Source organism: Podarcis raffonei, chromosome 8 (genome assembly GCF_027172205.1).
Source record: "Podarcis raffonei isolate rPodRaf1 chromosome 8, rPodRaf1.pri, whole genome shotgun sequence".
NCBI lineage: Eukaryota > Metazoa > Chordata > Lepidosauria > Squamata > Lacertidae > Podarcis > Podarcis raffonei.
In genome coordinates this window covers 6,230,468-6,247,574 of record NC_070609.1, presented here as the reverse complement: position 1 = coordinate 6,247,574, position 17,107 = coordinate 6,230,468, and the positions used below count along the sequence as shown (strand labels likewise).

General features: G+C 47.7%; 1 protein-coding gene and 1 long non-coding RNA gene across 2 annotated transcripts; both read right to left on the bottom strand.

Annotated features, from left to right (window-relative positions):
- Nucleotides 1-4,043: 4,043 nt before the first annotated feature.
- Nucleotides 4,044-7,884, bottom strand: LOC128418258 (uncharacterized). The gene is made up of 2 exons (XM_053397769.1): nt 7,740-7,884; nt 4,044-6,058 (listed from the first exon to the last, which is right to left on the bottom strand). Exons 1-2 carry the CDS (start codon nt 7,822-7,824, stop codon nt 5,178-5,180), a joined length of 966 nt encoding a protein of 321 aa, XP_053253744.1. The 5' UTR covers nt 7,825-7,884; the 3' UTR covers nt 4,044-5,177.
- A 1,492-nt stretch (nt 7,885-9,376) lies between these two features.
- LOC128418259 (uncharacterized) lies at nt 9,377-15,807 on the bottom strand. The gene is made up of 5 exons (XR_008331686.1): nt 15,730-15,807; nt 13,334-13,430; nt 12,660-12,748; nt 10,853-10,991; nt 9,377-9,482 (listed from the first exon to the last, which is right to left on the bottom strand). It is a non-coding gene; the product is annotated as an uncharacterized LOC128418259 (long non-coding RNA).
- Nucleotides 15,808-17,107: the final 1,300 nt, after the last annotated feature.

Genomic DNA, 17,107 nt, shown 5'->3' with positions numbered 1-17,107 from the left:
GTAGCCAGCCTGCTTTTACAAAAACAATAAAACCTAAATCTGAATTTAGTGTGACGCGGCAGCTAAAAAAGCCAATGCAATTCTGGGCTGCATCAATAGGAGTATAGCATCTAGATCAAGGGACGTAATAGTGCCACTGTATTCTGCTCTGGTCAGACCTCACCTGGAGTACTGTGTCCAGTTCTGGGCGCCACAGTTCAAGAAGGACACTGACAAACTGGAACGTGTCCAGAGGAGGGCAACCAAAATGGTCAAAGGCCTGGAAACAATGCCTTATGAGGAACGGCTAAGGGAGCTGGGCATGTTTAGCCTGGAGAAGAGGAGGTTAAGGGGTGATATGATAGCCATGTTCAAATATATAAAAGGATGTCACATAGAGGAGGGAGAAAGGTTGTTTTCTGCTGCTCCAGAGAAGCGGACACGGAGCAATGGATCCAAACTACAAGAAAGAAGATTCCACCTAAACATTAGGAAGAACTTCCTGACAGTAAGAGCTGTTCGACAGTGGAATTTGCTGCCAAGGAGTGTGGTGGAGTCTCCTTCTTTGGAGGTCTTTAAGCAGAGGCTTGACAACCATATGTCAGGAGTGCTCTGGTGGTGTTTCCTGCTTGGCAGGGGGTTGGACTCGATGGCCCTTGTGGTCTATTCCAACCCTATGATTCTATGATTCTATGATATGAATCTAAAACGAACCTCCATTGAGCTTCTCAAAGTGTTGTTATCATTTATCGGGTTTCTTGCACACCCGTCCCCAAGGCAGATTATAATACTATAAATCACCAGTTGCTGGAAGTATCAGGAGGGATGGGGGACTAGATTGGCCATTGGCCTGATCCTGCAGACAGGGGTCTTCTTTATGTTCCTAGTGTTACACTACTAGTATAACCTTTTGGTATTCAATACAGCGCTATACGTAGTTCATGTGCAGTCGTGGGATAATCCTTGCAGCAGGCTTTCAAAGTAATCTGCCTGAATTATTCCCATGGGTCAAGGCGAGTGCCATGCATACTTTTGAGGAAAATAGGGTCCCATCTTCATCTTGGGGAGGAGAGGAGAGTTCACCTGTGATACTCCCCAGGAAGGAAGGAAGGAGGCTGGGATACACCACTATTTATGCAACTACTTTGAAGGGGCTGGCAAGACAGTGTGTATGTATATTTCTTACAAGTAAGTTGAAACAGCCTCTTTGAAAAGCAGACAGAGTCTCTCTAGCCCTTGAGGAGGTGAAATTCTATCTCAGCCTCTCTGCTACAATTAAAAGACGCACTTGGGTCTGTATTTGTTGTTGTTGTTTAGTTACCGTATTTTTCGCTCTATAAGACGCACCAGACCACAAGATGCACCTAGTTTTTGGAGGAGGAAAACAAGAAAAAAATTCTGAATCTCAGAAGCCGGAACAGCAAGAGGCACAGTGAAAGCAGCAATCCCTCTTGCTGTTCTGGCTTCAGGGATAGCTGCGCAGCCTGCATTCGCTCCATAAGACGCACACACATTTGCCCTTACTTTTTAGGAGGGAAAAAGTGAGTCTTATAGAGCAAAAAATACGGTATTTAGTCGTGTCCGACTCTTCATGACCCCCTGGACCAGAGCACGCCAGGCACTCCTGTCTTCCACTGCCTCTTCCAGTTTGGTCAAACTCATGCTGGTAGCTTCAAGAACACTGTCCAGCCATCTCGTCCTCTGTCGTCCCCTTCTCCTTGGGCCCTCCATCTTTCCCAACATCAGGGTCTTTTCCACCGAGTCTTCTCTTCTCATGAGGTGGCCAGAGTATTGGAGCCTCAGCTTCAGGATCTGTCCTTCCAGTGAGCACTCAGGGCTGATTTCCTTCCGAATGGATAGGTTTGATCTTCTTGCAGTCCATGGGACTCTCAAGAGTCTCCTCCAGCACCAGAATTCAAAAGCACCCATTCTTCGGCGATCAGCCTTCTTGATGGTCCAGCTCTCATTTCCACACATCACTACTGGGTCTGTATTACTAGGTAATAAAACGATTTATCATTCAAGTGGCTCATTTGCAAAATAAACTGGGAATCTGATGCTGGAGGTTGTCTAATACTGGTCTGAGCTGATATCCAGTTTCTGACAGCAAGTGCTGTTTGACAGTGGAATGGACCATCTCAGAAGGTGGCGCACACTCCTTAAACAGTGGTTGGGGCTGGCCATCTGTCAGAGATTATTTAGCCATGAATCCTGCTTTGCAAGGGGGGTTGGGCTAGATGACCCTTGGGGAACCTTCCAACTCTACAGTTCTGTGATTCTTCATTCTGTGGTCTGTAAAGTCATACATTTCTCATACTTATTAGCCTTGCTCTCTTTCAAGGAAAGAGGATAGGATCCCCCGTTTCTTCCTTAAATAATTAACTTAAAGGCGGACTGCCACCAGCATTGTAGAGAGGGTGGGGGGGGACATACAGTACTTTTATTTTTGAGGCCCTAACCTGTCTGCATCTTTCAGAGAGTAAGGAGATAAAACTGACCACACATTTTCTAAGATGGCTTTTTAAAAAATATGTTCCTGGTTCCTGGCTCAGCGCCAGGAAGAGAAAATTCCAGACAGGCTGCTAAAATTCCAAGCAGCCGTCAGTCCTTCATTCCTCACCTCTGAAGAAGGTGTTTGTGTGGAAGCAGGGAGAAGGCTGAAGGTGAAACCAGTTCTGGAGGTGAAAAAAGGAGAGGGAGAGAGAGATGGATGTTTGCAAAGACTAGTAACAAACACCGCTTAGCCAAGCCAGATGAGACAGAAAGACAAGCAGAAGAAAAACGTTCCATTTCTGCACAGTCATGCAGGTGGCAGGATATAAACACAGACCAAAGCAACAGGGCACTGTTTGGGAGAAGGGATCTGCAACAGAGAACTCCGTTTACAGTAGGATTGATTCTAGGCAATCAGAGAATCATAGAATTGGAAGGGAGCACAAGGGTCAGCTAGTAGTCTAACCCCTTGCAATGCCGGAACCTTTTTGCCCCATAATAATAATAATAATAATTTATACCCTGCCCATCTGGCTGCACCTTTAACAATCTACAATTCCCTGCACCTTTAACAATCTACAGTTCCCATGATGATGATTATTTTGTGGGGGGTGCTTTAAATGCAGATGCAGTCCCACACTCAAGCTTTGTATAGATCCAGAATGTTAAATGGATTTCTTTGGAGAAGCAACAGATTTCCCCATCTCTGCTCTATCATCTCTGCTGAAATCAACCTAATTTAACCTCCACAGCTTTCTGCTTCCAGATGCTTATGACTTACTGAATTTAGATTCCCACCTCCTTCCGCCTTCACCCCCCCCCCCCGCAAACACCACCGAGGGCATCCCTCAAATTAACCTCTCTTTTCATTCTGACAGTGAAGTTGATGAGCAAAAGGAGTCTGGATCTTAATGTAGCATCAAAGAAGGCTGGATTTTAAGACACTGGGCCAAGAGAGATGCCGGCAAAACTGCTAAAAAGAAAAATGAGTGTTTTTTTATTTGTTTTAATATTTAGAGACTGCAGCAGCCAAGGTATTCAGCCCCTTGCTTCAAGTAATGATGATGGGGCTGAACCAGCCATTAACAGAATCAGAATTTTTTATATATATAGGAGGGATGCGGGTGGCACTGTGGTCTAAACCACAGAACCTAGGACTTGCCAATCAGAAGGTCGGCGGTTCGAATCCCCCGCGACGGGGTGAGCTCCCGTTGTTCGGTCCCTGCTCCTGCCAACCTAGCAGTTCGAAAGCATGAAGTACAAGTAGATAAATAGGTACCACTCCGGTGGGAAGGTAAATGGCGTTTCTGTGTGCTGCTCTGGTTTGCCAGAAGCGGCTTAGTCATGCTGGCCACATGACCCGGAAGCTGTACGCCGGCTCCCTCGGCCAATAAAGTGAGATGAGCGCCGCAACCCCAGAGTCGGTCACGACTGGACCTAATGGTCAGGGGTCCCTTTACCTTTATATATACAGCATAAAGACTAATGAAAAGCATAGGACAATTAAAAAGACAACTCAGTGAGTTAAAAGCAAAAGCAAAAACAAAAAAAACCCATGTTATGGAGGAAGAAGTCATTTAGGAGAAACAGCCGCTGTGTGGTATTTCTTGCTTTTAATTATTTCGTGTTTGTTAGAATTAAGAAAAAAGGTACACAAGGCATTGCAGACATACCCATCAGAAAAGATTTTCTTTAAAATAATAAGAGTATATTTGGAAACAAGGGAAGCACCTGACTGCCCCCTGGAGGGCGACTGGGGGACCTGCACACGCAAACATCCGACAGCAAACTCAACTAATATAATATGTGACTGAGGAATTTTCTTTTTTTAGTCTTATTCCCTTTGCCAGCCACCAATAATTTTGAGGGAAGCGAAAACGGACCAAACCCAGCTCCCCCCCTTTCACCTTCACTTATAAGCTGCAGGAGAAAAGCCCTTCTGATTTCAAACGGTGATTTTAAGAAGCATAATTCTACGACTCTAAACGGTGATTTTTGAGGCTCCGGTTTGCTGTGCCAGGACCAGTCCTCCAAATATTCAGATCCCCACGGGCAGCCGGGGGGGGAGGAGAAAAATAATATGAATTACGGGTATAAAATACAAAGTCAGAGCTGCTAGTGGTAGATGATTTGGAGGGGGGCACAGGGTGTGGATTTGGGGAGGGGGGGTTACTAAATAGATACTCTTCCAACATTCACAACCAATAGGTTTTATACAAAACTTTGCACAAGGTTAGCTGGTGAAAGGGCAAAAACAACACAGAGACAGTGAGGGGGGGGAGTTAGTTTGGGACATCAGAATGGGCAGTGTGAGAACAGGAATTGGTGTTAAAACCAGGATCTTGTTAAAGGCAGGGATAGGAAGCCTCTTTGACCGCCAGATGATGTTGGACTACAAATCCCATCAGCCACCGCTAGCAGGGGCAGGGATGATGGGAGTTGTAGTCCGACAACATCTGGAGGGGGGAAAGCAATGGAAAATAGTTTCTGGTGAAGACAACCCACCGTCAGGGTTGTTTTACAGTAGCTGCAGACAGAAGATGATTAACCCCGCCAGGGTGAAAAACCAGCTATCATTGGGTCACCGGCTGCTGCCACGTTTTGCCACAAGTCCAGGGAGTTTGGGTCGGCCACAAGCTATCTATTCCTGCCACCATCCAAGGGAATTTGGGGAGAGACGCCATAGGTCCAACTTCTCTTTCCCTCTAGCAGGTGCTCCAGTTGGCGCTTGGGGGATCCTGGCTCGGCAGGCCGGAATCCGGAGACCTCGCCACCTCCCTTTTGCCACGCAGCCCGGCCAGGGACATCATGATGTTCTTTCGGGTTATGCAGATCTGCCGCCCGTAGGCCTTGAAGGACAGCAAGGGGCTCCTGGCAGGCAGCCCAGGGGCTCCCTTTGTTGCAGCGTGCCCAGGCTGCACCTCCTGTCCGGCCTGCAAGGGCAGGCCGCTCTCGTGGCTCACGGACCGGCCAAAGCGGCGCCCCGCCTTGCGCTTGGGGACGCTGAGCTTCGCGGCCTCTGACCCTTTATCGGGCTGGGGCGATGCCCGGTGGAAGCTGAGGGTCAGGCGCTTGAGGCCGGTTTTGGGAGCCTCGGGGAGGTGGCGGAAGCGGCCGGCCAGAGTGCTGGGGGAGCCAGGATCTGAGGGAAGCATCCTTTGTGGCCCGTTCTCGGGGCAGCTGTCTGCCAGTGTGACACAAACAGTGGGGATGCCCAGTTGCCTCATGCCGGCCACTAATACTTCCATGTCAGGCTGCTCTGGCTCGGCTAGGCCGAAGCTCCGGGCATGATGCGCTCCTGGGCCGACAGAAGGGGAGAAATCCATTTCGCTGTCTTCTGCCGCAGCCCTCACCGAAAGCTCCTCGGGCCAGCTCACTGACCGCCGTAGAACATGGCGCTGTCTGGGTAGAGGATCTGGCTGTTCGGCCGCCGCTACCAAGGCATCGATATCTGGCTCCTGATGTGCATAGCTGACAGCATTCAAACAGGGATTTCTGTGTTTACATCTCACCGCAGCATCGCCAGCCTCTGGATTTGTGCAGCTAGGCCCGCAAGCATTTTCGCTGGGTGGCTGGCTGGTAGATCCTAAAAAATAAGACATCCCAAGAGAAGAGGGAGCTGTGTTTAATGTCATGTAGCCATACAGAGTCCTGTGGCATCTGGTAAATATGAGATGAGCTTCTGCACGCTCATCTGAACACGTCTTCAAGTGCCCAAGATCTCACACCGAATGAATTTGGTTGTCTTTTCCTGCGGGACTTTCATAGAATTGTTGAGTTGGAAAGGACCACCGAGATTCATCTAGTCCAGGCAGAGGCAAACTCGGCCCTCCAGATGTTTTGGGACTACAATTCTCATCATCCCTGACCACTGGTCCTGTTAGCTAGGGATGATGGGAGTTGTAGTCCCAAAACATCTGGAGGGCCAAGTTTGCCTATGCCTGATCTAGTCCAACCCCCTGCAATGCAGGAATCTCGGCTAAAGCATCCATGGCAGATGTCCGTCCAACCTCTGCTTAAAAACCTCCAAGGAAGGAGGTTGTTTGCAGTTGTTTTCGAACGACAAAAGGCACTGGTTGGGCTTCAGCAACCTTGGCCAACCTGGCGCCCTCTGGGTGTTTTGGACTACAATTCCGTGCTGGGCTGGTGCTGATGGGAGTTGTAGTCTGAAAGCTGGAGAACACCTGGTTGGCAAAGGCTGGGAGTTGTCAATGGCCCAGCTGAGGTGGCCTCACCGCCACTGCCATCACCTCCCAAGGCCTAGCTAAGGACCATATTGCCCCAACACACACACAAGGCTTATAGCTGTCTTGGTGGTTTTCTGTTGCCTGTCTAGTAAGGACAGATTAGGGTTGGGGTTCCCATGGTAGAACCATCAAACCCTCTTCCCTGGAACTCTGGGAATTGTAGTTCTGTGTAGCCATCTTCAAATATCTCAAGGGCTGCCACATCGACGAGGGAACAAGCTTGTTTCCTCCTACTCTGGAGGGGTAGGACTCGGACCAATGGCTTCTGACTAAACATCAGGAAGAACTTTCCAACAGTAAGAGCGATAATAATAATAATAATAATAATAATAATAATAATAATAATAATATATTATTTATACCCCGCCCCTCTGGCTGGGTTTCCCCAGCCACTCTGGGCGGCTTCCAACAAAGTATTAAAATACAGTGGTCTGTTAAACATTAAAAACTTCCCTAAAGAGGGCTGCCTTCAGATGTTTTCTAAAAGTCTGGTAGTTGTTTTTCTCTTTGACATCTGGTGGGAGGGCGTTCCACAGGGCGGGCGCCACCACCGAGAAGGCCCTCTGCCAGGTTCCCTGTAGCTTCGCTTCTCTCAGTGAGGGAACCGCTAGAAGGCCCTCTTGTAAGGGTGACTCTGTGCCTTTCCTAGGTCGGGATAAATGGGCATTCACCTCCGATACTTGGTGAACCTCTCCTTTGCCCCGTTAAGTATAGGAGAAGTGAGGTTACAGGGAACCAGGCAGAGGGCCTTCTCGGTAGTGGTGCCTAACCTGTGGAACACCCTCCCTTCAGATGTGAAGGAAATAAGCAGCTATCCTATCTTTAAAAGACATCTGAAGGCAGCCCTGTTCAGGGAAGTTTTTAATATGTAATGCTGCATTGTTTTTAACACTCGATTGGGAGCCGCCCAGAGTGGCTTGGGAAACTCAGCCAGATGGGCAGGGTATAAATAATAAATTATTATTATTATTATTGGATGCGTGGGAAAAATCCACAGGCCAAGGATTAGCAAGACCCTACCTAGCTCACTTTCTCTGAGCTTGTGTGAATGCAGCCAGGCCCATCTCTGCTGGGATGTTGGGACTTCCGAGGCCTCGGTCGCCATCTTTTTCGTCAGAAGTCCGCTGTTTGTTTGTGCTGCTTTGGTGGAGGCGGGAAGCGGTTGCTAGGAGAGAAAACAAAAGATCCAATCAGAGGCTTGGGTGGGGAAACTTCCCCAGGGCTACATTCCACAGCAGGCAACCTTTTGGGGGCCACATGCCAGAGGCAGGAAGGTCCAGAGGCGAAACTGAGTGAAACAACTACAGTGGTGCCCCGCAAGACGAATGCCTCGAAAGACGGAAAACCCGCTAGACGAAAGGGTTTTCCGTTTGCGATGCACTTCGCAAGACGAATTTCCCTATGGGCTTGCTTCGCAAGACGAAAACGTATTGCGAGTCTCGCCATTCCCCCCCCGCTTCCCCCCCTTTTTCAAAGGCGCTAAGCCACTAATAGCCTTTTAGCAGCTTAGCCGCTAATCCTTTAATAGCCGCTAAGCCGCTAAATCGCTAATAGCGCTAATCCTCTTAGCCGCTAATGGGGTTGCTTCGCAAGACGAAAAAACCGCTAGACGAAGAGAATCGCGGAATGGATTCTTTTCGTCTTGCGAGGCACCACTGTACAGTCGTACCTAGGAAGTCTGAAATATACTAGGAGTTGAGAGTGGATTTCATGCTCTTTATTCAGCTCATAGTGGTGAGGAGGAATGAAAGCTCCCCCAAAATATCTGCTTTATATACATTATTTACACAATGGGCTGCACGTGATTGGCTAATTCCAGGATTCTCCTGTAGGCCAATCAGGTTGTGGATTCACTTCCACCTGGAGCTGGATTGGGTGGCTCCTGCGGACCAATCAGACGGCTGCATTCTGGGTCCTATTGTTCAAGGACCAATCAGACTGCTGCATTCTGGGTCCTATTGTTCTAGGACCAATCAGACTGCTGCATTTTGGATCCTATTCAACTCAGTACATAACAAAGTCGAACAGAATCCATTCCGAAAGTCCGTTCGACTTCCAAAACGTTCGAAAAACAAAGCGTGGCTTCTGATTGGCTGCAGGAACTTTGGAATGACCAAAGTTGTCCAAAAATGACACTCACGTACACTGGTACCTCGGGTTAAGTACTTAATTCGTTCCGGAGGTCCGTTCTTAACCTGAAACTGTTCTTAACCTGAAGCACCACTTTAGCTAATGGGGCCTCCTGCTGCCGCCGCGCCGCCGGAGCACGATTTCTGTTCTCATCTTGAAGCAAAGTTCTTACCCTGAAGTACTATTTCTGGGTTAGAGGAGTCTGTAACCTGAAGCGTATGTAACCTGAAGCGTATGTAACCCGAGGTACCACTGTATTTCATTTTTCTGGTGCCCTGCAGATGTTGTTGGACAACAACACCCATTGGTCCTAGCCAGCATGACCGATAACCAGATTGTTTTGCATCCTAAAACATCTGGAGAGCAGGAGGTCAGGGAAAGCTCCGCGAGAACAACCAGTTTTCACAAACAAATTGTTAGCCATTCGCTGCCACTGCTGGCTGGAACGAGAAGCACAAAAGCACAGAAACAGGAGGATAGATGGGCCCTGGAGAATGTGAGGGTCTCTAGCTCTCCAGAGGACTCACCTGATCCTTGCTGCTGCGGGAGAAGATGCGCAAGGACTTGCGCCCTGTGTCCTTCCGCTCAAAAGGCCCTGGCGAGCGGCAGGGGGGAGTCAGAGCGGAATGCTTCCTGAAAGGGAAGGGGAGAGAGCGAAGCAGTCACAACGCTTTGGTCACATGTACATCGAAAGCACATGACTTCACCCAAAGAATCGTGGGAAGTGTAGTTCTGGGAAGTGTAGCTCTGCGAGGGGATACTCTACAGTTCCCAGGATTCTTTGGGGAAAGCCATACGCTTTCAATGCAGTCCCAGCCGCCTCTCAAAGTTGGCACGTGGCCCCCACAGATGAAGGGAAAATGTGAACAGGCAGGATTGAACTCCTCTTGCATCAATTGATATGCTGGGAGTTCAAATCCTGCTTTCTGCAGGGGTCAGATGTGTCACCCTGTTCCCTGCAGGGAACCTGCTTGGGCACACAAACTAAGCAGGATACCTGAAGGAGCATCTGCACCTTCATCGTTCTGCCCGGACACTGAAGTCCAGCGCCGAGGGCCTTCTGGCGGTTCCCTCACTGCGAGAAGCAAAGCTACAGGGAACCAGGCAGAGGGCCTTCTCAGTGGTGGCGCCCACCCTGTGGAACGCCCTCCCACCAGATGTCAAAGAGAAGAACAACTACCAGACTTTTAGAAGACATCTGAAGGCAGCCCTGTTCAGGGAAGTTTTTAATGTGTGATATCTTAGTTTATTTTTGGTGTATTTGTAGTGTATTTGTGGAAGCCGCCCAGAGTGGCTGGGGAAACCCAGCCAGATGGGCGGGGTACAAATAATAAACTATTATTATTATTATTATTATTATTAAGCACAGGACACGCACAGGACATCAGACATGGATGGGGCAAGTAGGTGTAGTCTAGGGCAGGGGTCAGCAAACTTTTTCAGCAGGGGGCCGGTCCACTGTCCCTCAGACCTTGTGGGGGCCAGACTATATTTTTTTGGGGGGGAATGAACAAATTCCTGCACCCCACAAATAACCCAGAGATTATAAAAGCACACATTCTACTCATGTAAAAACACACTGATTCCCGGACTGTCTATGGGCCAGATCCGGCCCCCGGGCCTTAGTTTGCCTACCCATGGTCTAGGGGAAATGGCCCCCTGGGTAAAATGAGGAGGTCTGGTGGGGCACATTTAGCCTGTGGGTCAGGGTTCCCACGCGCCCACGAACCCTCCTATCTGAAGCTGATATTTATTGGTCCACTTCTGTACCTTGCCCTTCCAAAGAGAAGCCTGGACAACTAGCAAAACATTACAAAAATACAACAGACTAGAAGAATAGCAAAACATGGAGTGGGAAAATTCTCAACTTCCCCTCTCAGGGCTTGCGGGGAGGGAAACTTCCTCATCTTTGAATATGACAAAGTCTTCCTATCATCAACATCACCCCCACCATAGCTCCTTCCTCCCTCCCGCCCTCCATGGAGACCCACTTGCAACCCCACCTTTGGGGGCGTTTTCTGCCGCTGCTCCTTCTCCTCTGAGTTTTCACAGTCGGGGTCCATGGGTCTCCGGGGAGGCGCCCTAGATCGGAGAACGGACTGGAAGGTCCTCTGGGAGAAACGGGAGCAGGGCTTGTAGGATCTGCGTAGGGAGAACACAAGTTTATTTCGTTCCGTTTATGGGTTGCTTCCCATGAACACTGTTCTGGGCAACTCAAGAGGCTGATTAAGCGTGTTAGGTCCCCAAAGTTGAGGGCAGCAGTCTTCGTGACCGTTTGGGCGCCATTTTGAATCAAGATGGCGGAGCAAAACATCACTTTGGAGTGACTTTGTGTGTTTTTTTGGGACGAGGTGGGTCCAAACTTATGCATAAGGTCCATATATGTGAAAGTGTCTATTCCACCTGTCTGTTCATAGAGTCCAACAATCCACACGAAAGGTTGTTGCAGTTCCACAGAATCCTTTCACAGAGTCTAAGACAAGGATTTCTGGAATATTAGCCTTGTTTCGCTATAAACTCATATATGATATCACAGGAGAGTGGATCTTATAGCATGGTAGTAGCTATGGACCTTATGCATAAACTGATTAGAGAATGAACTGATCCACCGGGTCTTCTGCTTTTTTCGTTGAACTTTATGAGCTACTTCTGTTGAAATCTACAATTCAATACAATTAATAGTATATATTCTTTTTTCAAACGTACAGCCGGTTACGTCTTGTGTGTTTATTGAATTCCTTTGGACCACAGCAGTGTCATCTCGGCACCCCAGGACCTCAATACACACTGCCCAATTTTGCGCCCCAGGGAAGTCACTTCAGTGATGCTAACACAGCAGTTTGAGTTCACCCCTGGAGGTGCACTCCATTGCCTCTCGAGACAGATGGATGACAACTTGACAACTTGACAAAGGAAGACAGGCGAGACAACAGAGCTTCAGCTTCTTAAACGCAAGCCTATTGCCTTCCTTCTTAAAACAAACACTGATGTAACAATTTAATGTAAGCGCTGATTCAGGAATCTGTAGCTGATCCATCGTCGCCAGCCTTTTAAACAATTAATCCACAGATTAGGTCTGCATGCAGCCAGCTGTGGCATAGCAGTGAATTTTGAAGCTCGGAAGCTGCAACATCAGGAATCAAAAAATGCAGGCAGCTGTGACAGCATCTTAAAAAGCAGAGTCATCACCTTGCCAACAAAGGTCCGTATAGTTAAAGCTATGGTTTTCCCAGTAGTGATATATGGAAGTGAGAGCTGGACCATAAAGAAGGCTGATCGCCAAAGAATTGATGCTTTTGAATTATGGTGCTGGAAGAGACTCTTAAGAGTCCCATGGACAGCAAGAAGATCAAACCTATCCATTCTGAAGGAAATCAGCCCTGAGTGCTCACTGGAAGGACAGATCCTGAAGCTGAGGCTCCAATACTTGGGCCACCTCATGAGAAGAGAAGACTCCCTGGAAAAGAGCCTGATGTTGGGAAAGATGGAGGGCACAAGGAGAAGGGGACGACAGAGGACGAGATGGTTGGCCAGTGTTCTCGAAGCTACCAGCATGAGTTTGACCAAACTGCGGGAGGCAGTGGAAGACAGGAGTGCCTGGCGTGCTCTGGTCCATGGGGTCACGAAGAGTCGGACACGACTAAACGGCTAAACAACAACAACGTGCTAGCTGTAGTAAAAACACACAGTACGTACTACCAGTTTACATTTGCATAGAGCCATAGAATTTCAGGTAACTGAGCTCTGCTGTGAAATGCATGCAACAAGCACCTCTTTAAGCAAGGTGTGTTTTTTTGGGGGGGTCATTACCTTGCGAGGGACCCACATCCACTGGTCGATCAAACAGGGGCACAGCATGCCCAAAGAGATCCGTGTTTGCTGGATCCAAGGATGACCTCCTGGCAGTGGGGAACAAGAGTAAAAGGATTGGATGAGTGATTTCTCAGATTTCCAAATTTAATTTAAGATATTTATAAACCGCTTTTCAAGAGGCAGGGGAAACTCTCCGCCTGGCAAGCAAGCGGGCGGTAGAAATGAGGAGGGAGAGGGGCAGCTGTGGGGGAAACCTGCTGGCCTTTCCATTTGACCAGCCCCACACCTGCCGTACACAATACACCTGGGGCAGCTGATCACCAGAACCTGCACAGAAACAGGCACCGAGCTATGAAAAAGAGGTTGCCTGATGTAACAAGAGCGGTGAGGATACACCAAGGGAGGGGGTCTTCCCCAACAAGTCCCTGCAACCTTTTGAGCTGGCCCTGGGTCCCAATCCAAATGGGCTGTGCTCCAAGGGAGGATGGAGGGCACACCCTACCCAGGCTAGACAAGCCCAGCTGGTTTCAGAGGTTACGGGAATCCCAATACGGGGAAAGACTTTCGCTGTGGGTGCAGATGTTTCAATCCTGGCATCTCCAGGTGATCTCCAGGAGAACCCTGCCTGAAACACCTGGGTCCTGCTTTTCGTAAGACAGTTTCCTACGTACCTCTTCTTGGCTGAAAGTTCAGCAGCCCCGGCCACATCATCAGAGGCCTTCCTTTTGGAGTTGAAAGATGCTTTCAGAGTCCTGTGACCTGGGGAGCCTGTGGGTTAAGGGAGAATCTTTTCAAGAGGACAAGCATTTGGACAATTTGGTTTATTTCTGTTGTCCAAAATGGGGACACGGAAGACACACACAGGTGTGTGTGTGTGTGCAACTAGCCTTCTTTACAAGCCACGAAAAGTAATCTTAAGGCTACCAAATGCTCTGCAAGTCAAGTGAGAATCAATCAATCAGCAGCTGATTCAAAATCGGTATCAACAAAGTTATTTATCCAGCGCCACAGTAGCCTCCCCAAATCTCTCATGAGACCCACCCAGATCTAACAAGAATCTAAATCAGCTTTTCTCAAACTTGGGTTGCCCAGATGTCGTTAGACTACAAATCCCATCATCTCAGGCCACCGATCCTGTTAGCTAAGGAAGATGGGAGTTGTGAATGAATGAATTTTATTATTTCGGTCACAGACCAACTCCAGCCCACATACAATATCAAGGAAGTCCTAAAACACGATAGAGATACATTTGAATTTGCAATTAGGTACAGTGGTGCCCCGCAAGACGAATGCCTCGCAAGACGAAAAACTCGCTAGACGAAAGGGTTTTCCGTTTTTTGAGTTGTTCCGCAAGACAAATTTCCCTATGGGGTTGCTCCGCAAGACGAAACGTCTTGCAAGTTCTTGTGAGTTTGTTTCCTTTTTCTTAAAGCCGCTAAGCTGCTAAGCCATTAATAGCCGCTAAGCCGCTAAGCCGTTAATAGCCGCTAAGCCGCTAATAGCCACTAAGCCGCTAATAGCCGTGCTTCGCAAGACGAAAAAACCGCAAGACGAAGAGACTCGCGGAACGGATTAATTTCGTCTTGCGAGGCACCACTGTATAACAGGGACAATACAGATATAGCAACAGTTAAAAAATATATAAATTAAAACTTAGTCACTAACATATAACCTAAAATTATCATCTAAGGCCTTAATCATTATGATTAATGATTAAGCTTGTTCCCTAAGTTTTATGGCAATCGCACAGAATTTGGCTACCCTTAACATGATCTCAGGATCCTTGTCCTCTACCAGGGATTTTAGACATTGAAGTTCGGATTCATTTGGAGATTTTTGCATAGCAGGGGCATTAAATACCGAGCGTATATCCCCCGTAGAAACAGCAGTGTAACAAGGCATGAGAGACAGTTTCTACCTCCATCAAGCCGCAGGGGCAGACTCGTTCCACGTATGGTTTACCCTTGAATCTGCCCTGCAGTAAGGCAGAGATGGGAGTTGTAGTCCAGCAACATCTGGGGACCCAAGCTTGAGAAAGGCTGATCTAAATCTTCCCAGGGGGTGAGAAAGCAAATGCAGCTGTTGGTTAAAAAGAAATGCTCCACTCCAGAAGCAGCTGCCTTCTTCACAGTCACCCAAGAGAACTTCAAGAATAATTCTTTTGCCAACTGGTTGCCCACAACCAGAAGCAGACTCAAAAGTTCTCTCCCTCAGCTGAGCGCTCTGAAAATTTATTCCTTCAATTTGGCTCATGTCCATCTCCCCAATCCTAAACCCCCATTACAGATAGGGAGTAAATTGATTCAGTTCTCATTTAAAGGCGAATTGACTTAATTTGCACTTTCTGAAGGACTGTTTTCCCTCAGGCGGGGCTGTGAACTGACCTATTGCAGGCCAGATCGTCCTCCTGCCACCGAATTGGCCAATGGCGAAAGGAATTTAGGGGGCTTTCCCCTGGGCATGGTGCCCAGTAGCTGTGCTTGGCATCATGCCCAGCCTGCAGGGCCTTTCGACCTCTTGCTCGCCGCGCCGGTTCTGAAACACTTCGAAATTTGCACTTCTCCAAATTTTGCGCTACAGTTTCCCATGGAGTAACACGTACAAAAACCAGTACTAAAGTGTCTGTATAAAAATGTCCAGATGAGCAAAAATAAAACACACGTGAGTGCGTTATTTCAGGGGAAATGTGTCTATTAGAAGATATCAAATCCTGGTGAATTTTCATGAGGACTTCAGAAAATTGCAAACTGGTTAGGAAGGCTATTGACGGCTAGGAGCTACAATGGCTTCTTTTCTGCCTCCACAACTGAGAGGAATAAATGCTTCTGAAGTTGCTGGAAACCGCAGGCGGGGAAAAGGCTCTTGTGCTTGGGTCGAGTTTGCTGGCTTTCCACAAACATCTGGTTGGCCACTGTGAGAACAGCATGCTGGACTAAATGGGCCTTTGGCCTGACCTGCAGCCGCCTCTTCTTGTCTTCTTAAGTTGGAAATGTGGAGAACTGGGCTCAAGATTAGAAGAAGAAGAAAAAACCCCAAGAAACTGAAATTAAAGAGGCTGTCCACTCACCCTCTCGGATTTCCTGGGGAGGGGCAGCACAAAGGGCTCGGCCGGTCTTGAACTTGTTCAGGGCTTCGGTGACGATGTCTGAAGGGAAGAAAGAGAGGCAGAGAAGAGTTAAGAGTTTATATATATATAAACCATGATCCATGATCACTGCAGATGGTGACAGCAGTCACGAAATTAAAAGATGCCTGCTACTTGGGAGAAAGGCGATGGCAAACCTAGACAGCATCTTAAAAAGCAGAGACATCACCTTGCCAACAAAGGTCCGTATAGTAAAAGCTATGGTTTTCCCAGTAGTGATGTATGGAAGTGAGAGCTGGACCGTAAAGAAGGCTGATCACCGAAGAATAGATGCTTTTGAATTCTGGTGCTGGAGGAGACTCTTGAGAGTCCCATGGACTGCAAGAAGATCAAACCTATCCATTCTGAAGGAAATCAGCCCTCAGTGCTCACTGGAAGGACAGATCCTGAAGCTGAGGCTCCAATACTTTGGCCACCTCATGAGAAGAGAAGACTCCCTGGAGAAGACCCTGATGTTGGGAAAGATGGAGGGCACAAGGAGAAGGGGACGACAGAGGATGAGATGGTTGGACAATGTTCTTGAAGCTACCAACATGAGTCTGACCAAACTGTGGGAGGCAGTGGAAGACAGGAGTGCCTGGCATGCTCTGGTCCAGGGGGTCACGAAGAGTCGGATACGACTAAACGACTAAACAACTCTCTCTCTCTCTCTCTATATATATATATATAAAATTTTTATTCATTTTTCTTTTTCATTCATTACATACATCGAATATGAAAAGCCTTTCTTATTGTCCTCTTTAAAGATATCCTTTAATTGTCTATGATGCAGCCAGCTTTGAAAATGTTCTTTTATTTCGTCATATTCTTTCAATTTTAACTTTCCCTCTAGTTCAACAACCAGCAATTCTCTATATGTTGGCCACTCTCCCCCCCCCCCAATGTTTTAAGTGATAGTGCTTCAATAGGTGATAGCCACCAGGGTGTTTTTGGTTCTAATAAATCTTTATATTTTCCCCATACTTTAAACAATGATCTTCTTATTAAATGGTTGTGGAATCCTTTATGTACTTTTGCTTTTCCATACCAGTGGTAGGCATGCCATCCAAACCTATTATCAGGTCCTTCCAAGTCTGTTATTTCCTCCCTCTTTAGCTTGATCCAATCTTGGATCCAAATTAGGGGTGCAGCTTCATAATACAATTTTAAGTCTGGAAGTGAGAATCCATCTTTTTCTTTCACATCTGTTAAAATTTTATTTTTTTATCGTTGGCTTTTTCCCATTCCTGACAAATCTTGATATTTCTCTCTGCCGTTCTTTGAAGCACGCATCCCCTGTTATTACTGGAACAGTTTGGAA